The 23,419-nt window shown below is 40.4% G+C and overlaps 2 protein-coding genes across 6 annotated transcripts in view; one reads left to right on the top strand and one right to left on the bottom strand.

The window, feature by feature from the left end:
• LOC112640984 (uricase) overlaps window positions 1-23,419 on the bottom strand; it is a 77,519-nt gene that overhangs the window by 25,206 nt on the left and 28,894 nt on the right. Inside the window, exon 1 of one of the 2 annotated variants that reach the window (XM_025417835.3) lies at window positions 6,413-6,486. The exons of the other annotated variant lie outside the window; for it this stretch is intronic. Coding sequence (XP_025273620.1) covers window positions 6,413-6,442 — 30 coding nt within the window. The 5' untranslated portion in view covers window positions 6,443-6,486. Of the gene's footprint in view, window positions 1-6,412; window positions 6,487-23,419 lie in introns of those variants that run through there. 2 annotated transcript variants of the gene reach the window in all.
• DNASE2B (deoxyribonuclease 2 beta) lies at window positions 6,964-23,232 on the top strand. 4 transcript variants are annotated; one of them, XM_025417832.2, is made up of 6 exons: window positions 6,964-7,322; window positions 10,183-10,360; window positions 14,134-14,215; window positions 17,311-17,472; window positions 18,678-18,878; window positions 22,121-23,232. In XM_025417832.2, the coding sequence occupies exons 1-6, from the start codon at window positions 7,210-7,212 to the stop codon at window positions 22,459-22,461; spliced, it is 1,077 nt and encodes a 358-aa protein (XP_025273617.1). In that variant the 5' UTR covers window positions 6,964-7,209; the 3' UTR covers window positions 22,462-23,232. The 4 variants fall into 4 exon arrangements, with proteins under 4 accessions (XP_025273617.1, XP_048967712.1, XP_035573101.1 ...); XM_049111755.1 differs by lacking the exons at window positions 6,964-7,322; window positions 10,183-10,360 and having other exon boundaries at window positions 13,998-14,215; window positions 18,743-18,878; XM_035717208.2 differs by lacking the exons at window positions 6,964-7,322; window positions 10,183-10,360; window positions 14,134-14,215 and adding an exon at window positions 16,609-16,863.

The raw sequence follows: 23,419 nt of genomic DNA, 5'->3' as shown, positions 1-23,419 counted from the left end.
CCATCCATAAAATGGGATTAATAGTAGCGCCTACCTCTCAGGATCATTGTGAGGATTATGTGAGAAAAAACCCAAAGCCCTCAGGAAAGAGCCTGGCAAATTTTAAGTGTTCAATAAATGCTAGCCATAATGATCATTGATAAATAATGACCACATGTCAGATTTTTACATCAAGGAGTCCTCCCAATTACTGTTAGAGATAAATACCCAGATTGCGCACCAACCCAGAAACACCGGGGCTGTGTGACAAGGCTTACTTCTGCCTTCGCTTTGGTTGTCCTTCCTCAGGCTTGTGTGGCTTCAGGAAACAAAGTTATGAAAGGAAACTCGATTTCCTAGAGTAATACTCTGGATGAAACATCAGAAGGAATAAATTTTAACCTGGCTCTACACAAGAAAAATCCCCTTTCCTTAGACATATCTTGAAAGATAAGGGGCTGGAAATCATTAATTACCTCCAAGTAATGTTAGAGAGGAGACTCCAAGATTGTAAATTAATCTTGTATTTCTCTTCCATAATGAGATAGTGAGGATTCTTTTATTTGCAGGCCATACTGAAAAGGATGCAGGCCCATCACTACAGGTCTAGGGAGGCGTAGCCTGGAGTCTGTTAACCCCTAGAAGGCCCAGTGCATGGATTTGAGGTGGAAAATATTGAGGAAGATTTAAAAAAAAAACTTTCGTAAATTTAAAAATGACTTGCATTTTCTCTTAAGTCTTAGAAGAGCTTCTGTAAACCTCATCTCTTCCCTCCATAACAGAGAGAAATACAAAAGGGCTAGCTACTCAGGACCCAACACAGATGTAAAAATCAAGTCAGTTGCGGTACACCGTAATGGAATAACTATGCATGGAGACTGGCCTCCCTTCCTGTCTTTGAAATGTTCTGGAGAAGTTCTTCCAATTCCGTGCCCAGGTTTTTCCTTTGCCTGCCTATTTTCTTGAATACTCACGAACAAAAAGATTTCAGAGAAAGATGCTGAACTAATATGAGAAAAAAGAGCACTCATCTGAACAATCTTAATATCATTTTGGCAGATTTTAACAATACATGAGGATAAGAACAATAATGGTGAATCATACCTGAGAAGCAGTTGGTATTTTTTTTGGCTGCCTAGGATCTACTAAATGTCAGATGGGAAAATATTGATATCTAGTAGAAAATGTCATGTTGCTTTAGGCTGTAGAATGGCTTATTTTTGCAATCAAGGAGGGATATGCCCTGAGTTATGTTCAAAATGTGACTCTAAAGGGATTTGTCAAGCAGATGTTTCAAAAGCAATCTAACAAGTCATATGCATAATTATGGTAGAATGACCTGTTACCTCTTGAAGACTCCATTTATAGGTGCTCAGTGATTTTCACACCTCTACCTCTTACAAAGAAAGAAACTTGTCACTAAAGTCAGTAATTCTAGATGTTGGCAAACTGACTTTAAATAAAATAAAATAAAAATTACAAATAAATAAATAGAAGTCAGGGGAAATGCTAATTTTCTCACCAGCCTCTTCATAGCACTAATGGCCTTAAAGCTGAGAACTAGAAGAAGCATCTAGGATTAGGGACAGGTAAGGCCACAACAGAGAATTGATTGAGATCTGAAGAATTTGATGGGAAGGAAATTTTACTGAAACACATACATTGAAAGCTGTCTCTTTCTAAATGTGTAAGTCTTGAGAATAAAAGTAATAGTAGCAACCATTTAGTGAGGGTTTCATATGTGTCAGGAACTTTGCATCTATTATTCCCTCTAATTCTTCACAAGAATCCTATGCAGTAGGTATTTTTAATCCAACCTTGACCAAGGGAGATACTAGGGTTAGGTATCCTGCCAAGGTCACACAATTACTAGGCGACAGATGGCTGGAGGAGAAACCAGCCCATTTGCCCCCAGATGGCATGCTCTTTCCCACTGCAGGCCAGAGTCCCTATGCCCCCTGCATGGGCAGCCCACTCTTTAGGGAAACAAAGGATGCAGAGGGAGGGAAATGGCCATGTGACTGCAGAAATTTGAATTTCTATACCATTTTTTAAAATTCTACTCATTGGTATCTACATTATCTTATCTATTCCTCACCAAAAAACTCCAAAAACCAACCAACCAAACAAACAAACAAACAAAAAACACAAAACCACCCAACCCTGCAATTTAAAGAGAAAGAATCCATATTCTAAAAGAAACTTTTGTCAGGGATGTTAAGTGAGCTGCTCAAAGTCACATGGCTACCAGGAGGGCTGGTGCAGTGGAAAGAGCCCTGCCGAGCCTGAAGAGCCTTACTCTCTCCCACTGTACCAGGTAGAACTTACTGGACGCCCAGAGATACCCCTGCCCAAACTGTTGCTTTTTCTAGAACTTAAGTCATTTTTCTTAAATTGCAAGAGAATTCTAAGCTCTGATCGATTCTGTGTATATGGCGGGGATATTTAAGTTGTGAAGTAAGGGGAGAATGAAGAGCTGATTGCCCTGTGGAGCAGGATGAAAATTCAGCTTCGTGTCTTCAGTAGCAGGTACTACATTTGGGTCAAACATTGACTTTCATCTGGGCAGGGACTATTGCAAACGTGAGTGATGTAGGCTTATTTGTGGTCATTAAACCCATATCACCAATGGACTGTTTTAGTCCATCTGCAAAGATGATGAAATAACTGCCCCAGAAGAAAAGGAAACAAGGAGGAAAGGAACCAGCATTTAATAAGCATTAGTAATGTGCCAGGGACTATGCACATAGCATCTCACTGAGTCCTGAGACCCCTCCATGAAAGCACAGAATACGAGCCTCACCTTTAGAAAAGGAAGGTAACAGTGTTGAGATTCAAGAGTTTGGTCAAAACTATATGGCTGTTGCAGGGGTGCCTGGCTGACTCAGTTGGTGGAACATGAGTCTCTTGATCCAGGGGTTGTGACTTTGAGCCCCATGTTGGGTATGAAGATTACTTAAAAATAAAATCTTAAAAAACAAAAAACAAAAACAAAAACAAAACAACCACATGACTTTTGAGAGGCAGGGTCAGACGTGGAACCCAGGTTGGCCTGATTGCTTGCACTATACTCAGCTGCCTTTTTAACACAACATTAAAACAAAGTTCTTTAAGATGGGATTTTGCCTGCATACTCATTTTTATTTATTTATCTATTTAGATTTAATCCATTATAAATTCCACAGAACCCCAGAATAGAAATCTCTGAAATCATTTTCATTCAACCCATTCGTTCATCTGTATTTATTTATTTAGCTCCTTTTAGGTGATAAGCACTATGGTAAAGTGCTAGAGATGTAACAACAAACCAGACAGACACTGTTCTGCCCTGATGGAGATGATACACTGAAAGTTTGTACGCTATACACTAAAACAAACCTTTTCAGTAAAGAATCCAAAAGTTAGTATTTTAGGCTTTGCAGACCATGTGGTCTCTGCTGCAGCTACTTAGCTCTGCCATTATAGCATAAAGAGCTATACATAATACAGAAATGAATGGGTGTCACTGTGTTCCAATAAAACTTTATTTACAGAAACAGGCAGTGGGCCAGATTTGGCCAACAATAGTTTGCTGACCCCTGTCCTTGAGAGGAAGGCTCAGAAACAAAATCAAATAATTAGATTATTGCGATAATTACCCCAAGTGAAAAAAACACAGTGAACTCTGGGATACCTAAGCCAATTTGAGAGAGATCGAGGAAAGCTTCCAGGAGGGACTGATTTCCACAAAGCTATGAATGATGAATAGGAATTAACAAAATAACATCTTCTGGCCTTCTTACATTAATTCTACTTATGTTTTCCTTTAAAAACATTTTTCATGAACAATTCTTTGTTTCACAAATATGTGTATCATATTGCTTGTCTCATCAATTTTCATCAAAATAATTCCAGTCCCCTCCCTTTCCTCCTGCAACAAGTATATTGACTTTTTCCTTCAGTTTGTCACATTGTAGAGTTTATTCAGCACATCAACAGTCTTGTAAATGTTCGAACATTAATTTAAACTTTATAGATAAATTTTCTGACATGTAAATCATATCTCAAAAAGCTATTGAAAATAAATAAATAAAGCCAGCAGTCTGACTGCCAGAAGTCCTCAAAGGATGACCAAATTACAATTAAGCCAGCATAGTCCAGGGTCTGGAGAAACTGAACTTTATCTCAATCTCAAGAAATTTTCACAGATAAAGCTTCAAAGAATATGAACTCCCAGCCGTAATTCAAAAAACACACAGGGTAGTGAGGTATCATGAGAAAGAGTTGCAGAAACAACAGACAGAGAAGTATGACTTGCAAAGACTTCAGATATTGGAATTACCAAAAAAAAAAAATAATAATGATATATTTAGTGCAGCCTGGGTGGCTCAGCGGTTTGGTGCTGCCTTCAGCCCAGGGTGTGATCCTGGAGACCCGGGATCGAGTCCTGCGTCGGGCTCCCTGCATGAAGCCTGTTTCTCTTACTGCCTGTGTCTCTGCCTCCCTCTCTCTCTCTCTCTCTCTCTCTGTCTCTCATGAATAAGTAAATAAAATCTTAAAAAATAATAATAATATTTAATATTTTTACAGAAATAAAAGAGAACACTGAAATATCTCCTTCTTGAGATAGAGTATATTTTCTCTTGAGCAAAAAACAAGAGACTATAAAAAAAGACCAAGTAAATTTGAAGAAAAAAAAATAGAACCTCTAGAAATGCATTAAGTGCATTAAGAAACAGATTAAACACAACTGAAGAAATAGTTATTTGGAAGAGATAGATTAAGTAACAGAATAATGTTGCCGAAGAGAGAATTTGAGAACTGGAAGATAAACCCAAATAATGAATCAGGATTAAGACAGACACACAGGAGCCAGAGTATATGCAAGAGACATAAAATGTACTAGGACAATATGACAAGAGAGAATGTGGAAGAGACACAATTCCAGGAGATCAGGACTGAGGTTTTCCAGAATTACTGGATGAATGAATGCAAACTTTCAACTATAAAATAAGAAGCACATGACCAAGTGAAGGACTCTACCTTGCTCCCTATATTTGGCTAACTTACAATGAAGGAATTTTCTACTGTTTTTAGAAGCCACCATGAACCACTTGGGCCTCAAAAGTAGGCAATGTGAAAACCATTCTATCCAGTTTGCATTTTCTCCATCCACCAGATTCAGTTTCTTTTCACATTACATTACTGTTTTTCGTAAAAACCGGGACACACTGGAATTTAGTCTTTAGGGTAATGTTGAAATCCCTGGAGCCCCTCAATGTCCAGCGCAGGGTTTGCTACCTAGCGATTGCATAAGAAAGGTCACCGGCAATCAGCATGATCAGGTCAGTAACAACTAGAGATAAGAATGTTAACTGAAACTTAATAGCTGAAAGAAAGTAACCTAACAGTACTTTTCCAGACCTTGAAATAAAAGTAGATTTAGCAAATAGCATCCTAATACGGATGTCCCCCAGCCCAACCACAAGAAGGGCTCAGGTCGTAGTAACATAATCTTAGTTAACATTTGTGGATCATTTACTTTTAGCTAGGCATTGTGCTAAGCATGTAATGATAAGAAAACAGGAATTATTTTATAGCCTATTCAACAAATGTTCTTTAGCCTACATAACTGAAAACAAGTTGCTTGTATTCTCTAAATGCATCGATGAATCTTAAGCCTAGTGTACTCAGCCATTACCATTGTACTGCCAAAAGCTATCACAAGATAAAATTAATTTTATTTCACCTTGACTTAGCAAAATATACTTCATGATATGAAATATTTAAAAACTTGATGAAAAGTTAGTGGTTGCTGAAATTCTCTTTCCTGAATACAATAAAAACACATATAAGACAAAATGATACCCATGGAGAAATGATCAGAAAAATGTTTGTTTGTTTGTTTGTTTGTTTGTTTGTTTGTTTGTTTGTTTTACCAATTTGACAGGTTGCAAACCTCTCAGATACCTGCATAGCCCTGGGTCAGGGCAGCAAGCCTCAAAGTTTAGGGTGTACTAGTATCCCCACAAACCTTGTAAAAAAATGTAGATTCCTAAGCTCCAGTGGAAGAATTCTGAGTTAGCAGGTATGTATTGAGGCTCAGAATTCTGCTCTATTTGCAAGCACCACAGGAAAATGTGGGCGGGTGGTCAGACATCCCTCACAAAACTCAGTCTTCAGAGAGATAGAGCCCCAAGTCCTCACCTTCCTAGGAAACTTGAATCCTGAACAACTCCAGCTCAACCACAGAAGATTCGCAATTTGGTCTAGGTCCCTACATAACTGATCTGGATCCATAACCAGAGGGACAGATCAGAGCCATAATGGTTTCCAGGCATGGGGTAAAGTGCTACTTATTATGACAGCATCTTTAATAATTGAGTCAATTAAAGAAATTCTCTTCATATGCTAGTCTACTCCCTTCCGTCCTCTAAAAAGAGAGTGGTCTCACCTTTTTATAATCATTGTGGTAATGGGCCATTTCCTCTTGGCCTTCAATTTCAAAATTCAGTTTCAAGAGTGAAAAAGAAATAGTTTGAACAAAACAGATGTTTATAACATTTTTTATTTGACCTGAAGGGTGAGCGGTCAATATGTTTACCTGATTGCATTACAACCAATTGGGCACCAAGGCCTCTTGAAACGAAAGCACCAAGTTGAGTGGCTAAAACCAGAGGTGGAGAGAATATGTAAACATCTTTGGTAAAATACAATTAAATTTACTCTTACTTTGAGGAAACCCTTTGAAGATCACCTTAGGAAATGTTTGCTTAAGACTGAGAGAATTAGAACTGATAGATCCTATTACCAAGACATAAGGTTTTGTCATTTCTGCTTAAAGTGGCTTTTGCTCCCAGACAATCATGAGGGGAAAACAGGAAATATATTTAATTCAACAGCTACTTAGCCTCATGGAGTTCCCCTGCCTATTGAACTAAATACTACATGGTGTTCACTCCAAAGAGTTAACTACATAACCCTTTTTTCTCTCCAGAACTTTTGATGACTTTGCAAGCCAGTCAACAGTTCAGCACAGAAGCATCTGGAGTCACGCTGGCAGGTTGTGACAAAACCACACAATTACATGAGGTTCACCCCATTCTGAAAATGCCCGAACAGCAAACGGTGGAGGTAAATGGAACAACAGTCAGCACTGGCACAGCCTGAGAGAGACCTGAGACTCGGAGCCCTCAGGCTCGGGGGCCAGCTTCCTGCTGTGGCCTGGTGTAAAGGTGGCAGATAAAAAAAATGACAGCAAGACTTCTGAGAACAGCCCTCGCTTTGCTTTTCTTTGGCCTCTTTGGGGTCCTGGAGGCAACAACAATATCGTGCAGGAATGAAGAAGGCGAAGCTGTGGATTGGTAGGTAAATGAAGTGTGAGGATCCGGGCCTGCAGCTAGGAAGCCAGAGTGTCTGAGGCCCCGTGGCTTACTGTAAAGTTCCAAAGGAGTCTTCCACCCGCCTCTCCCTTTTAAAAAGAAAGGAAATTAAAGTGTGGAAATGGGCCAATAATCCAAGTAGGGGCAGGCTCCTGAGTGGGGGAGCCTCCCCCTGAGGAAGAGCTGAGCAGCCCCTCCTGAGCCCGATTGACTGCTCCCAGAGGGGAAGGCTGGTGGCCACAGGGTAGGATGAAACCGACAGCCTCGCTCAGTTGGCAATTTCTTTTAATTACACTGTGCCTTTCCTAACAGAACCCTTCCACCATCGTTTTAGAGATTGACAAAGGAGAGAAGGCAGAGAAGGCAGGTACTTTTTTTCTGACACAAGAGCTTATTCTTCCCCTTGTGAGAATGGAAAAGAGGCCTGACTGAACAGCGCTGTTGGCTTAGCCCTGTCTGTTAGGCAATGCAAGGCCGTTGTTGGAGTGGGTGCTAGGTCACTGGTCTCCTTCACGGTGTCAGAGAGACTAAGCATGGCATCATATCATAGTCACGGATCCTTCTAAAGCTTCGATCACTTTTTTACTCTTTAATTAAGGTGTTTGGTTTTGACATTATGGTTGGCATCGAGCTTTGTGTAAGCTTCAGGCCAGAGAACACAGATACACTCAGTTTTGACAGTGAACAGCTAGTGAGCTCATAAGAAACGAAATACAGATATGGACGAAACAAGGTTCTTGCCCTCAAGGAGCTCAGTTATGTGGTGAGGGCATAGATGGGGCCATTGGGGAGCATAGACCCCAAAAAGCTTCTCTAAGGAAGTAGTTTTGAGCTAAGTTTTAAGAACAATTATGAGCTGGATGGAAAAACCAGGATGCTGCAGGGGGTCTCAGGCCCATGAAGGAGCCGTGAGGAGGCCCAAGGGCAAAAAGCCACAGAGAAGGTGTGGAAGCAGTTGAGTTTTGCTGGTGCTTTGGGAGAACCTGGGGAGATGGCAGGAGGGAAGCTCAGTGGGAGGCAACAGCCAGGTCATGAAGGGTTGTGTGCTGGGGTGCCCAGTCCACACTCCTCCCTCAAAGGGAACTGCTAAAGACCTTCAAGCGGGGATGTGATGCAGTCAGATTCATATTTTAGAAAGCCCACTGGTGGTACTGTCGAGGCCAGCTGCGTGGAGAACGGTCTAGAGTCACAGAGACCAATAGGACTTGTCCAGCATTACTGGTAAGACCATGTGTGGACCCGCGTTAAAGAAATGGTTGTCAAAATAGGAAGGAAGGAACAATCTGAGAAAACTTGCTAACAAATGGGCTGAGGGTTGTAGAAGAGAGAGAGAAATTAAGAAAGACTTTCAGATTGCTGGCTTCTCTGTGTGGATGTGTTCCCTAGCTGTGGAGAAGAGCAGAGTTGGAGCGAAATATAAATTTGGTTTCCAAAATATGGAGCTGGAGGCCTCTGGGACATGTATGTGTTTAGGCTTCTCTGGACCTCGGCATAGAGGTCTGGGCTACAAGCAGATTCAGGAGTCTTCAGAATATACCTGGAAAGGGTTACCCGAGAAAAAATGTTTAAAAGCACTAGTTCTCATCTGGTTTGCCATGACACCACTAGTTCTCAAGCCCCTCAGTGGTGGACCACCGCAGTGTGATTGACACATAAAATGTATTTCTGCCACAACTGAATGGACAGGTGACTTAGTAATACTGGTCAGAGGAATGCTGAGCAGACAGGGCGGCAGCCTTGAGCTGCTATAACTCACTGTGAAGGTCAAAGGGCAGAACAACAACAGGTCAGCACCAAAGAACAATCTCATGTTTCCTTCCACACACGAGGACCCTGCTCTGAGAGTAAGAATGCATGGTCAGGGCAGGAAAGAGCTCATGTAAATAGAAGCAAATGAAGAATTCATGAAGGTTTTATGGCCAGTGTAAGACACTGGTGTGTGGCAATCGTAAATGCATTAGAATGTTTGATTCATTATGGGTAGTTGATAGTTAATTATGCAATTTTTGCTGTTAGAGAGTATTTGGCTAGACCTGAGTGATTTTGCCCTCTAGGGACTTTCAACACTGGAAACATTTTTGCTTGGCATAGGTGAGGAGTACTACTGTCATCTAATAGATAGAGGCCAGGGATGCTGTGATGCACAGGACAGCCCCCCACAGCAAAGAATGATCTGGCCTGAAATGTAAACACAGCACATTGAGAAGCCCTGGGCTACATAATCCATGAGTGCCTGTGTGCTGTGTGAGCCCAACCACCTCCCCTCTCTGTGAGATACCTGAAGAAGATACAGGAACAGGAGATAATAGCAAAGAAGGCAAAATGCTTATTTGATTAGCTGGTCTTGGCCCTCAATCCTCAAAGCAGGGCAGTCGGATAAACAGCTGAAGAATGTGGTCTAGGCCAGAGGCTCAAGGGAGACTCATCAACTCTGAATGCCAAACCCAAATCTCAGACCCAGCCAGCTAGCTATAAAGAGATGAGTGTGCCAAGCACTTGGGGCAGAAGAGAAAAATACATCCAAGGTCTTTCCAGTCCAACCCTTGGCCTCTCCCCAGTGTGGCCATATGGACTGTGGTAACAAAAGAGAGGCAGTGTCAATGCGCATGGGCTTTCACTAGAGGCACGCTACCCCCCAGGCCAGTTAATGTCTCAGGACATGCCTGGTTAGATTCTCATTCCTTCTTTGGGAAGAAGCAACGATAAGGGTGAGAAGAGAGAGAAAGCTTGATCAAATCCCTTTCCTTAGACTTAGGAAACACAAGTAATATGATATATTTAGGTGTTTAACACCAGGGAAGCAGTCAATAAATGTTAATGATTAGATTATTTCCTTTGTCAGGTTTGTTTTTTATAAGTTACCTAAGCAGCAAGACAAGGAAAGCAGACAGACTGGGTTAGAGTACCTATACCTCGACTCTACTACCAGAAGCTGGAGGAGGAGTAAGCAACTCGTGAATACCACGAAGAGTGCGTTGGGAAGGACATTACAGCAGCTATATGAAGCCTGTGCCTCCAAGGTATGCTATAGTCAATCATTCATCAGAATTGTACAAAATGCATAAAACAGAATCTAAAGCTTCCAAGAGATTTGAACTGATAACCTACCTAACCCCCAATCCTGAAGTAAGCCGGCACAGAATCTGAATCAATCTAAGACCTTAAGGAATATGTCATCAGACTCCAGAGCAATGCCAAATTACTGGTACACTCAGCACTATATCCAATAGTATCACTGGGTGAGGTGTGAACTAATTACATATGGAAGCCTTCTGGCTGCCAGCCTCTGCCAATTCACTCAGTACTTGCTATCTTTTTCCTCCAACGGAAACAGAAAGGAGCCCCCTCCTGCTATAATGCGATATCGACCTGCAGTCAGTACGCCACGAGGGATGGATGGCGTGTGCTCTGGTGGTGATGAGTGGTGGCGGCCCACATAAAGGTTTCCTCTTGGTCTTCCTTTTAATTTATCATTTTCCAAATAGTAGCTTGAGAGCTAGGGCTCTAGAGCAAGGCCCTGAACTTGCCTGAATAAAGATTAAACCTGCTATGGGGACTTGATCAGGCAATGAGCTAACCAGCCAGAGGGATACAGGTAAGTAGGCCTCCTGGCTCACTGTGGGCAGTCCCCGTGTTCCAGGCACTGTCTGCTGTTCAGTGACAAGATACTGCATTCCAACCAGGGGTGACACAAAAAAAAATCAAACAATAATATTCGGTTACATGCATGAGTATGCATTGCTAACACTCACTTATGGAGCAGTCAGTGTATAAAATGACTCTGCACTCACAGGGTGCTGGGCCTTTTCATATGTCAGTAAATTTAATCCCCACAATACTGTGTTAGACCCTAGTGCTCCGGTACAGGTATATCTGAGTATTTATTCAAAATGTGCAGAGAGCTGTCCGTATGTGTGTTAATATTCACTTTACTCACCTGCCATTAAGACCAGCCTTCAGAGCCAAATTACAAAGTACGAATTTATTTGTAAGGTGTGCCAAGCACCATTCTAGGTGCTTTTAAAAATTATCTAATCCCAGCAGCAATCCTGTTTTAAATTAATAGACTATTATGTAAAGTCAACACTGCCTGCAGCTGCTTCTGCTTTCCAAGGTTGGGGATGGAGGCCGGAAGCATAACCGATCAGTAAGAAAATCAGCACTTCCCTTGTTCCCTTCCCCCCTGGGCAGAGAAAGGAAAGAGCAACATGGTGGAGCCTCTGTCATTTACTTAAGTTGGGGCAGATGGTTCCCACTTTGGCAGAATATAATAATCATCTTTGGAGGCCCAAAACTAGCCCCAGAGCGCAAGAGAGCTAAACTGCTCTGCAAAATATAAAAGACTAGATGAGGGGCGGTGGCTCAGTGGTTGAGCATCTGCCTTCAGCTCAGGGCGTGATCCGGGGGTCCTGGGATCGAGTCCGGCATCAGGCCCCCTGCATGGAGCCTGCTTCTCCCTCTGCCTGTGTCTCTGCCTCTGTGTGTGTGTGTGTGTGTGTGTGTGTGTGTGTGTCTCATAAATAAATTTTAAAAATCTTTAAAAAAAAATAAAAGAGTAGATGAGACCTAGGAATCAGAAAGTTCAAGAAGCACAGAGGGAAACTGAGAGTAAGTCTGTGGTGATATAAAACCATTCAAGAAGAAAATAAAAAAAAAAACAAAAACCATTCAAGGTTTCATACCTTCAGTAAAACCTGCTCACATATAAGGCCTTGAGTGATAGATTCTAGAAAGAAAATGACAGTAAAGGGGCTGATTTCCATTTCTGATTGGCATAGATCCAAAAGAGGAAAAGCAACAATAGTGGGTGACATCCAAGTGAGATGGGGTATTCTCTGGAAGCTGGAACTATGTGCCAGAAGTGATAATAAGACATAACTCCTCCACCTCCTGACCTGGAATTCTAACAGAAAGCAGAATGCAAGATCAGACCAACTGATTTTATTTTTTGTTTTTTGTTATTTTTTAAAGATTGTATTTATTTATTCGTGAGACACACACACACACAGAGGCAGAGACATAGGCAGAGAGAAGCAGGCTCCATGCAGGGAGCCAGATGCGGGACTCAATTCGGGGACCCCGGGATCAGGCCCTGAGCCCAAGGCAGAAGCTCAACTGCTGAGCCACCCAGGCTTCCCCAAAACCAATTGATTTTAAATCTCAGTTGTCAAGATGACCTAGGCCAATATCTCAGTACACTTGGGATTGTTTCCCTTCTTTTGCCTTTGTCCATAAGAACTTTCCATTCACCTTTGTAATGACGCTCCTCGAATTGTTGCAACTGCCAGTACTTGTCTGTCAATATTCCCTCGACTCGGGGCAGAGATTGTATGAGTCTTATTCAACAACTGGTAGTCAAACTAATACCCAGCCTATGTGTTAAAGAAAAAAAGGTGTCCAGAGGCACACATAGGCCTACATATTCTTTTTTTTAGGCCTACATATTCTTAAATCCATAATCCTTCCTATTTATCAGAGAGCCTCTCTTCACTAGGGCTACATCCCATTTAGCCTTAGCTAGTTGTTACATTCCTGGTTAGAATAATAAATATTCATCTATTATAGGAATAAAGTTCCTCATAGAATCTTCCTCCCAGAGTCCCTTCACATTGCACACCAAAGGCACACAATGGCCTCATGACCACATTCAATGCTGGCTCACTGAATAACTAACTGTCAAAGTCCTCCAGCTGAGGATCTAAATGCCAACAGTAGCTATGGTCATTTGTGGAAAATGAGGGTAAGAAGATAGCTTCTTTTCTCGGATATTCCAAATATAGGAGCCAAGAATGCTTCACGGAGTATATGGCACATTAAAAATTTTTTTTAGATTACATCAAATAATGAAGCAACTAAGTGACTTAGTTATTGACTTTTTTTTCTGAGACAAAAGGAAGAGCCTCTTTTTTTTTTTTTTTAAGGAAATGGGTTGTTCTTTCTTGCTTTTAATTGTGTCCCTGAGATGTTTTCTAATATTAACATTATTGGCTTCAATAAAAATCACTGAATCATGACATAAATGAAATGGAACCACACGGAACAAATGTAAGCAAGTTTCCAAAATATGACATAAGAGATACCAACAAAATAATAGATCCATTTTTACTTAGAGAATTGGCCAACTGTTTAGAAAATTTACTCAGATTTTGCCTTCCCAGAGGAAATCCAATATCACACACTCAATTTCACTACTTTTTCTAAGCAGGAAAATATCAAGCAAGAAAGGTGAAGTAATGGATACGCTGAGAAATGGATTGTAGGAAATCCTTCCCTGCAGAGAGGTAGTGGGAACAGAGAATGAGGAATCCTGATTAAACACAAAATGATGATGAAGCCGTGAAGCACAATGTAGGTAGAGGAAACCAGACCCTGACAGCCAGTTCTGCATTGTGTCTCTAATATCAGTGGAAAAAACCCAGGTGTAATCCTTGGCTGGTTGCTCCTACTTCATTTCCTGAACAAATATTTAAGTAGTCCTTTATTATACACTGGTTGTCAAATGAGAAACACAGTCCAAAACAACCAAGAGAAATAGGAATATTGCCCTTGCACGCACATCACAATGCATAGGGTTGGTTCCCTGTCACATAAGACGAAACCATGCATGGCTGAAAATGGACTTCCTGTTCCCTGTTCCCCCATATTGATGGGGAAGCTGTCTATTAGGAGAACGGGTGACTTCTCATGTGTATTAATGAAAGTTCCATATTGCAGTCTGGGTGGCTAGTAGAAATGTTGTGAGCATTTATGAGTTTAAGATTTACACCATTATAACCCTAATGTGTTCCTGCAGAATAACAACACAGCCTACCTACTATACAATGATGGGGTCCCCGCATCTGTGACTTACAGCAGAAAGTATGGACACACTAAAGGTATGACAAAGGCTGTTAGTTTCTCTTTCTTCCTGGAAATCAGCACTCTTTTAAACGTTCTATCTTGAATATTCTTATATTCTACACTAAAAGGATAGCTTTTCTTTTTAACAGTTCGAGTTATCAAAATGTCTGGGTTCTATATCACAAGTTGTAATTATATCATTTGACTTGGAAATCTCCTTTTCACAAATTCCATTTTATTTCTTAATATTTTTTTAAAGATTTTATTTATTTATTCATGAGAGACACACACACACAGAGAGAGAGAGAGAGAGAGAGACAGAGACACAGGCAGAGGGAGAAGCAGGCTCCATGCAGGGAGCCCAATGTGGGACTCGATCCCTCGACTCCAGGATCACACCTTGAGCCAAAGGCAGACACTCAACCACTGAGCCACCCTGTGGCCCCTTATTTCTTAACATTTAAAAATATATGCTTTACAGCAGAAATTCAAATACTGACTACTGAGAACACCAGCCAGTCTGTGTGTGTATGTGTGGGTGTGTACACACACATTTCAGTCAGGTTCATAGAGGTATAATTTACATAGAATAAAATCCACTCTTGCTAGTGTACAGTTCCTTTTGAAATAAACATTTTTGAAAAATAGTTTTTTATATTACAATAACTTTGTTATATATTATAGTAATTTTTATTATAGGAACTTTTGTTATTTTTCTATTTATTAACTATGTTTATGTATATATGTTATCTAAAAATTCAAAATGCCGGGCAGCTCGGGTGGTTCAGCGGTTTAGTGCCACCTTCAGCCCAGGGCCTGATCCTGGAGACCCGGGATGGAGTCCCACGTCGGGCTCCCTGCGTGGACCCTCTTCTCCCTCTGCCTGTGTCTCTGCCTCTCTCTCTGTGTGTCTGTGTCTCTCATGAATAAATAAATAAAGTCATTTTAAAAAAATTCAAAATACCAGGTAAGCCTGGGTAGCTCAGTGGTTGAGCGTCTTCCTTCAGCTTAGAGCATGATCCTGGTGCCCCAGGATCCAGTCCCGTTTCGGGCTCCCTACAGGGAGCCTGCTTCTCCCTCTGCCTATATCTCTGCCTCTTTCTGTGTGTCTCTCATGAATAAATAAAATCTTAAAAAAAATAAAAATTCAAAATGCCAGCAAACAAAAATTGTAATCCTAAGACCCACTAGATACCATATTAATCCTTTCTACTTACTTTTTTATAATACGTATTTTAAAACATTTTTATGGGGATCCCAGGGTGGCGTAGCGGTTTGGTGCCTGCCTTTGGCCCGGGGCGCGATCCTAGAGACCTGGGATCGAATCCCACGTCAGGCTCCCTGCATGGAGCCTGCTTCTCCCTCTGCCTGTGTCTCTGCCTCTCTGTCTCTCTCTGTGTGACTATCATGAATAAATAAATAAAATATTAAAAAAATAAAACATTTTTATAAAACTCTTGCAATGACTGTTTTCAACCATTTTTCAACTTAATACATCATAGATAATTTCCCATGGCAACAAGTATTTTTCAGAAGGTCCCAAACTCAAGGCCTTCAGAGACAGGCAAATGGATGTCAGCAAGCCAGGGGGGGAGAACTAGCAGATAACTGAAGCAGTGGAGGGAGCATATTTTGTCAAAAGGGGCAGATGGTACTCAACTTGCCTTTTAGGGATGCAATTTTTCAGGAGATATTGAAATTAGTGTTTGTGGAAAATTTCCCCAATTTTTAAATGTTGGCAATGAACTCAGTTTTAAAAATACTCTGCAAGCATAATAATATGTATCGACAGGCTAGATTTGGCCAGTAGGCTGCCACTTTGCAACCTCTGATTAAGAATATAATTTGTAATGGCTGTCAAATGTCATGAGCACTGAAAGCTTTTGATTTAGCCAAGTTGCCCTCCTGATGGTCCTATTAGCATAAAATGCAGCAATTTTTATAATATACCACATTCTCCAACCTCTTCTCCAACAAACTCCAACCACCATTCTCACGCCACTCTGTTAGTTGCTACAAGGGCTTGGAGAAAAGACTAGAAAGGGAATGGGACCCCATGTCTAGAGGGGGAGCTCTCTTTGTTAGCAGGTGCCTGACATCCTGTGGCATTAGTACCCAGAGGTCAGGATTTCAGGCAAACAGCGCACTCATCTGGGCAAAAGACAGCCCCTGAAGGTCATCCAGGAATATTAGGCAGCAGAACTTTGGACATTTTCTACCTGGACACAGGGACTGATTCTATCTAAACACACTGAGAGACCAATAGTGTGCTTTCTTAAAGTGTGTTCTTTGAAAAAAAAAAAAATAACTGGCAGACATTTGGTGTCTACTCTAACAATAAGGCAAACCTGAATAGCTTTGTATTTGCATGGTCATACGCAAACTGGAAAGTCTAGTCAGCATACCAAAACTATCTCGATTTATTTATAAACACAGAAATAGTCACAGATGCCTGCTGGATAGGATTCATTTTGCCGTGTCACAAGATGATGAAAATCTCTGTTTTCTTTCTTTCCGGTTTTCATGTTATTTTGCTCTAGAAATCTTCACTAAACACAATTAATTGGGCTGTTTTGGCATGGCTTCTCCTTTAATTCTCTTTGTTTCTTGTTTCTGGGCTTGTGGAATTGACTAGTCTTCTACACATAAGTGAGCATCGGTTTCTTACAACAAATTACCACAGGTACAGTTCTCCATCTGATATTTTCTCTTTCAACTCTTTTTTTAACCAGCTTTTGAAAATAGCTTAGCTGCTTAGCAGTAAAGAGATTCATTATCTGAAGCTTGCCAGGTGACTATATAGTTTAACAAGGTCAAATTCCAATTTAGCAAATCTGCAGTCTGCCAAAACAAATTCTCCTTGAGGTTTCGACGTGAAATTCCTCTTAACTCTTCACAGGGTGGCTGCCCTGGCTTTCTTTTTGGTGGCTTATTATCAGTAATGGGGCAATGTGATGTGTGCCCGAATTGGTTTTGAAATCTTTGAAAAACAAGCATGATTTTTGCGATTATTAATGGAATAAAACGTTAGCCCCAAATACAAATGGGCTTAGATGTTGCAGCTTTGAACTCTATTGTTGAATGGAGATTTATTTTTCTAATGGATCTGTATTAACTGTATCTTTGGTAGGCTTACTGCTGTGGAACAGAGTCCAGGGATTCTGGCTGATTCATTCTATTCCCCGGTTTCCTCCAACTCCTGAAGAAGGCTATGATTATCCACCCACAGGAAGAAGACACGGACAAACTGGCATCTGCATAACTTTTAAGTACAACCAGTATGAAGCAATAGGTAACATTAGAGTATGTTAAAAAAGAGATTGCAGTGTTAAAGAAAGGACTTGGAAATCTATTAATATATTAATGACTTAATCTATCTCTCTATTCATTAACACTCTGATACCTAGATTCTATTAGATTCTAATATTGGCGTTGCCATGGTGAGACTTTGAGCAGGTTCGCTTACTAGACCTTTGTTTCCTGATCCACCAGTGAAGTCTTTGAAATTGATCAGAGGTAGTATTTTCAAATGTCTATAGCCATGTGGCTCTGTGGGAAAGCAGACCTAACAGTTACAGATCTCCATACTTTTTGAGAGGAACTAGAAATCTAGGGATGGGAAGATGTGAGAGAGTAGGAAAGAGAGTATGGTCTCAATCTTATTTAAAGAAATAATTGTGCAGATTACATGTTGCCTGCAGGCCACCAACTTGACAGCTCCAAGCCACATGATCTTCCTTAAGATCCCAGGCTCCAATGGCCAAAAATACTTGGATTTGGAAAACTTCGATGGGAGAGAAAGACAAGTAGGAACACTGTTTTACCAATCACAGGAGGCTGCTAAATTGTAGTAAAAAGTGATTTACCTCTATATATGGGAGGTTTAGAATATGTTTTTCATCAAATGTCCATCTTATGACAAAGATTACTGAAGTTCTCATCCAAGAGAAACCCTAGTTTAACTAACTGAGTTCCAGTAATGATTATACAGATGAATAACACAGAGATTATATGTACATGCTGATGAGTTGATCATTCTTCAAACTGATGATCGGTACACAGGAGTTCTCTTCTTTTGTATATGTATATATGTAAGAAAAAACGTGATCTCCAATGCGAGGCCCAATGCCTGGGTTTGAATATCAACTCCATCAGGTACAGGCTTTATAACCCTGTGCACACAACCTAAATTCTCCATTAATTCGTCTGTAAAATGAGGATGATGATAAAAGAACTTACTTAATGTGGTTGCTATCAGGATTGAATCAATAAATCCATGTAAAACTCATAGAACAATGCCTGGAAAGTAGAAAGTGCTCAATAGCTGTCAACTATTTTAACCAACAGTAAGTTGAAAGCTATTGGCTTAAACAAGGGAATACTTTTGGTGTTGCTTCTTGTTTGGTCTGTTTTTAATTCACAACAAGATATATAATATTGACAGACATTTCTGTTTGTGTCCTAATTCTCAATTTTTCTTTCTGTTTCTTAATTCAGATTCTCAGCTCTTGGTCTGTAACCCAAACATTTATAGCTGTTCCATCCCAACCATCTTTCACCAGGAGCTCGTCTACATGCCACAGCTGTGCGCTGCTGGGTCCACCTCATCAGAGATCCCTGGCCAGCGCCTCACCTCACTTCAGTCAGCCCGGGGCCAAAAATTTATCCATTTTGCAAAGTCTGATTCTTTCCTTGACGGTATGAAAGATCATGATCCAACCATATGTAACCTTGCTGTTGGACTCACTTTAGATTGTATAGAGGAAATATTCTGATTAGTCAGGGGCAGAGAAGTAAAAGAGAAGGAAGGAAAGGGAAAAGAGAAGTCAGATCAGTTCAAACATTTGCCTGCTCTGCTTGAGTGTCACAATTGCCAATCCAACTGCCGAAGTCTCTCACAACCATCCAGCCAGGGGCCAGTGAAAATTTGCAGTCGCCAGCCTCCATTGAGCACAGAACCACAGCTGTCTCCTTTTTCCACTCCCTAAACAGCTATGTTAACCCTCCTTTATTCTCAAGTCCTTTACATTACCCTGCTTCCTCATTCCCAGCCTCGCTTTTTCCTTCGTAGAGAGAACAGAGATCACCAAGGAGAAACCACTTCAAGGACAATCCCCACCAAAACCGTATGGAGTTTCCTCAAAAAATTAAAAATAGAAATATCACATGATCCCAGAATTCCACTACTGGGTATCTACCCCAGGAAAACAAAAACACTAATTCAGAAAGATCTATGCATCCCTATGTTTTTGGAGCATTATTTACAGAAGCCAAAACTTGGAAGTAACCCAAGTGTTCATCAATAGATGAATGAATAAAGAAGATGTGGTATAAATACACAATGGAATATTACTCAGCCATAAAAAGAATGAGATCCTACCAATCGTGACAGCATGGACGTACCTTAAGGGTATTATGCTAAGTGAAATAAGTCAGACAGAGGAAGACAAAAACCATATGATTTCACTTATGTGTGGAATTTTAAAAACAAATGAGCAAACAAGCAAAAAGAGCAGAAATGGACCCGTAAATATATAGAACAAACATAATCCCCAAAGGGGAGTGGATGGAGGGATAGGCAGTATGGGTGAAGGGGAGCAGGAGGTACAGGCTTCCAGTTAATGGAAAGAATAAGTGACAGGGATGAAAGGAACAGCATAGGGAATATAATCGATGGTATTATAATAGGGTTGTATAGTGACAGATGGGAGCTGCACTCTGGTCGGCACAACATAATGGATAGAGTTGTCCAATCACTATGTTTTATACCTGACACTAATATAACTGTATGCCAGCTATACTTCAATTTTTAAAAATAGCTTTAAAAAAAAGGAAACCAAAACACACCCACTCTCAACAATCTTATCTGTTTCCATTCCTTTTCATGAGTTTTCTCTCATCCCTACAAAGCAGTACATCCCCTGCCTTGGAACCCATCCCCTAATACCTTGATTCATCCACTTTATCTCTTCCCTCTCGTCTGCCTCAATGTCCCCACTCTATAAGATCTGTCCCCTAAGTACACAAACATTCCTGAAAATACTCCCTTGGTTCTAGATCCCCTATATTTCTGGTTTCTTTTTTTTTTCTTTTCTTCCAAATTTCTTTTTATAACACTCTTCAGGGATGCCTGTATGGCTCAGTGGTTGAGTGTCTGCCTTTGGCTCAGGGCGTGATCCCGAGGTCCAGGGATCAATCCCACATCAGGCTCCCTGTAAGGATCCTGCTTCTCCCTCTCCCTATGTCTCTGCCTCTCTCTGTGTCTCTCATGAATAAATACACAAAATCTTTTTTTTTTTTAATTTAAAAAAAAGACTCTTTGGGGCCTTCACTGGCTCCATGCTGCTTGATTGCCGTCTTGTGTCTCTGTTTGTAGACACTCCAACCTCTCCCCAGTCACCAGCGACTCTCTTAGTTGACCTCACTGTCTTCTCTCCTTGCTTGCTTCCTTCCTTCCTTTTATATTAGATAAAATTTACTGAATGCCTCCCACTTTCCAAGCCCTGTGTTAGGTACCAGATAGAGATCCAAAAATTAACAGGACAGAAATAGCCTCTGCAGAATTTGGCACTGCTAAAACCATTTCTTCCTGAAACACTCCTCCTCCCTGATTGGTGGGAGGGTACAGACTCTTGGTCTTCTTCCCACTTCTTTAAGTCTCTTCTGCAAGGTCCTCTTCCTCTGCTTACTCCTTAGGTGACTGAGTTGCCACATGATCCTCTCTACTCTTCCTTATCTCATTCTACGTATTCACTCTAGGTGATTCCAGCAAGCCTTCGGGTGGTTCCCAAGACTAGGTCTGTACCCATACTTCTGAACTGACAGATGTATTCAACAGTGGGTTGGACATTTCTACTCAGAGGTGGCACAGTCACGCCAAATTCATCATTATCCCCCACAAATCTACTCTTTTTCTTATATTCTGCATGGTCAACTGGGAACTCTAGATCCCTCTTTTCCTCACCCCTCTATCAAGTCATCAAATTCAATCACTTCCAGGTCCTCAGTAATGCTCATATTTATCTTTTCCTCTCCAAACTTTCTGTCACTGCCACAGTCCACACTTGTGTTTATCATTACAGTTATAGTGACAACCTGATGTTTTCCCTATATCTAATCTAATGCACCTTTCTCAGTTCATCCTCCATATTGCCTCTCAATTCATATTTATGATAATAAATCAGTTTCTATTAGTTCTTCATTAACACTTCTTTAAAAACTCCCCCATTGAGGGGCACCTGGGTTGTTCAGTTAGTTAACCATCTGACTCCTGATTTCAGCTCAGGTCATGATCTCAGGGTCATGGGATTGAGTCCTGCATCAGGCTCTGTGCTTAGTAGAGTCTGCTTAAAATTCTCTCTCCCTCTCCCTCTTCCCCTCTGCTCTGCTCTCTCTTTCTCTCTCTAAAAAGAAAAGAAAGAAAGAAAAGAAAGAAAAAAGAAAAGAAAAGAAAAGAAAGAAAGAAAAGAAAAGAAGAAAAGAAAAGAAAAGAAAAGAAAAGAAAAGAAAAGAAAAGAAAAGAAAAGAAAAGAAAAGAAAAAGAAAAGGAAAAATTGCCCCATCAATTTCAGGAAAATCCAAACATTTTGGCAAGATTTCCAAAGATCCCTAGAAGCTGACCCCTGGTTACTTCTTTAGCTTTATTCTTTCCAAAGATCTTTTCAGGACAAAAACATATATTGCTCTCTTGTTTGTGTGGAACAGAAGACATTTTTAAACACCAATGTCATCTCAGTAATAATGATAATAACCTTTATTTGCATATCACTTTAACACTTACAAAATGTTCCCCCATTCACTATCTCAATTGTGTTCTTATTATTGTGCTTGTGACATCCATATATCAGGGGTGAATGATGATTTCCATTGCTGAGGATATTTTCAGAGACTTATCTAAGTATAAATACTAACCTCGCTATCATTCTCCCTGTAAACTCTAGACATCTTTGTAGCCTGGATGGCTCAACATTTGAAGACGCACTTGCTAACAGAAACCTGGCAGCGAAAAGGACAAGAGCTTCCTTCAAACTGCTCCCTTCCTTACCATGTCTACAATGTCAAAGCAATTAAGATATCTGGACAGTCCTATTTTAGTTCTTACCAGGATCATGCCAAATGGTGTGTTTCCCAAAAGAGGACCAAAAATCGTTGGACCTGTATTGGAGACCTAAATCGGAGCCCGTACCAAGCTTTCAGAAGTGGAGGATTCATTTGTACCCAGAGTCAGCGTATTTACCATGCATTTCAAGGACTGGTTTTGTATTATGAAAACTGCAACTGAACTTGGTGAAATAACATATGCACTATCATTTCCAATGCCAAAAATGGATCTTCTTCCATCAGATCCATTCTTTATATATTAAAAACCTGTGAATGTAGTTATAGCCCACATACCATCAAATAAAATGCTTTTCTACCATGTTTACCATTTTGTCTTCCACTTAGTGGCAATTTATCTACTTTGAATTTATGTGCCATAAACATAAATCATTACACATATCTAAAGTGAAAATGGATGGAGTGGAAGAAAAAATATTCTCGATTGTTCATAGATTGACTGGATATCTCCTAGATTAATTTCATCTCCTTCAAAAGATTTTCCTGACTCTCCTTCTCATCCCTTGTTGAAGGAAAAACATCTCTCTCTGTATCTCACACTCCTTTAGTCATCATCTTCTTAGAGTTCTTTTCATTGGCTAATGGTTGTCTTTTTTGTTATTCTTGCAGCTGCTCCTTTGTAATCTTGTGATCTTAGGCCATTCACCTGAATTCTCTGAGGTTTGGTTTCTCATCTACAAGATGGAAATAATGTCTAAATATGTTTAAACACCTAGCACAGAGCCTGGCAGAGTTGACACTTAAAAACACTGTGGAATATGAGTATGAATCCCCCTAACAAGTTAGAAAAGACAAAGAAAAGTTTAGAAATAAGTAATATTTTTCAATAAAAAATTTAAGTTGGATTAGGATGAAGAAATAAAACAACCCACCTACCTGGGTTAAATAAAGAACTGTGACATAAAGGAACAATAAACAAATCTAACAATCTTCATTCCAGTGTGTTTTATTTTGGGAGTTCTGATCACTAACTATAACCGTGATGTAAATAAACAGTAACAAATTTGCATTAAGTACTAATTGTTCAATAAAAATTTAAATATGGTTCCCAATTTCAAGAAAATTACAATCTAACAAGAGCAATCACAATAATAACTAAAGCCAGCACTTATTGAGCATTT

Source organism: Canis lupus, chromosome 6, assembly GCF_003254725.2.
Source record: "Canis lupus dingo isolate Sandy chromosome 6, ASM325472v2, whole genome shotgun sequence".
NCBI classification, from domain to species: Eukaryota; Metazoa; Chordata; class Mammalia; order Carnivora; family Canidae; genus Canis; species Canis lupus.
Note: the sequence above shows the minus strand (reverse complement) of the source record. Positions and strands in the feature narration are given on the sequence as shown.

Coding starts and splice junctions, on each gene's coding strand:
- DNASE2B (XM_025417832.2), top strand. CDS start 7,210: ATGACAGCAAGACTTCTGAGAACAGCCCTCGCTTTGCTTTTCTTTGGC. Junction 7,323..10,182: donor GAAGGCGAAGCTGTGGATTG/GTAGGTAAATGA, acceptor TTCCTTTGTCAG/GTTTGTTTTTTATAAGTTAC. Junction 17,473..18,677: donor CAACCAGTATGAAGCAATAG/GTAACATTAGAG, acceptor TTCTTAATTCAG/ATTCTCAGCTCTTGGTCTGT.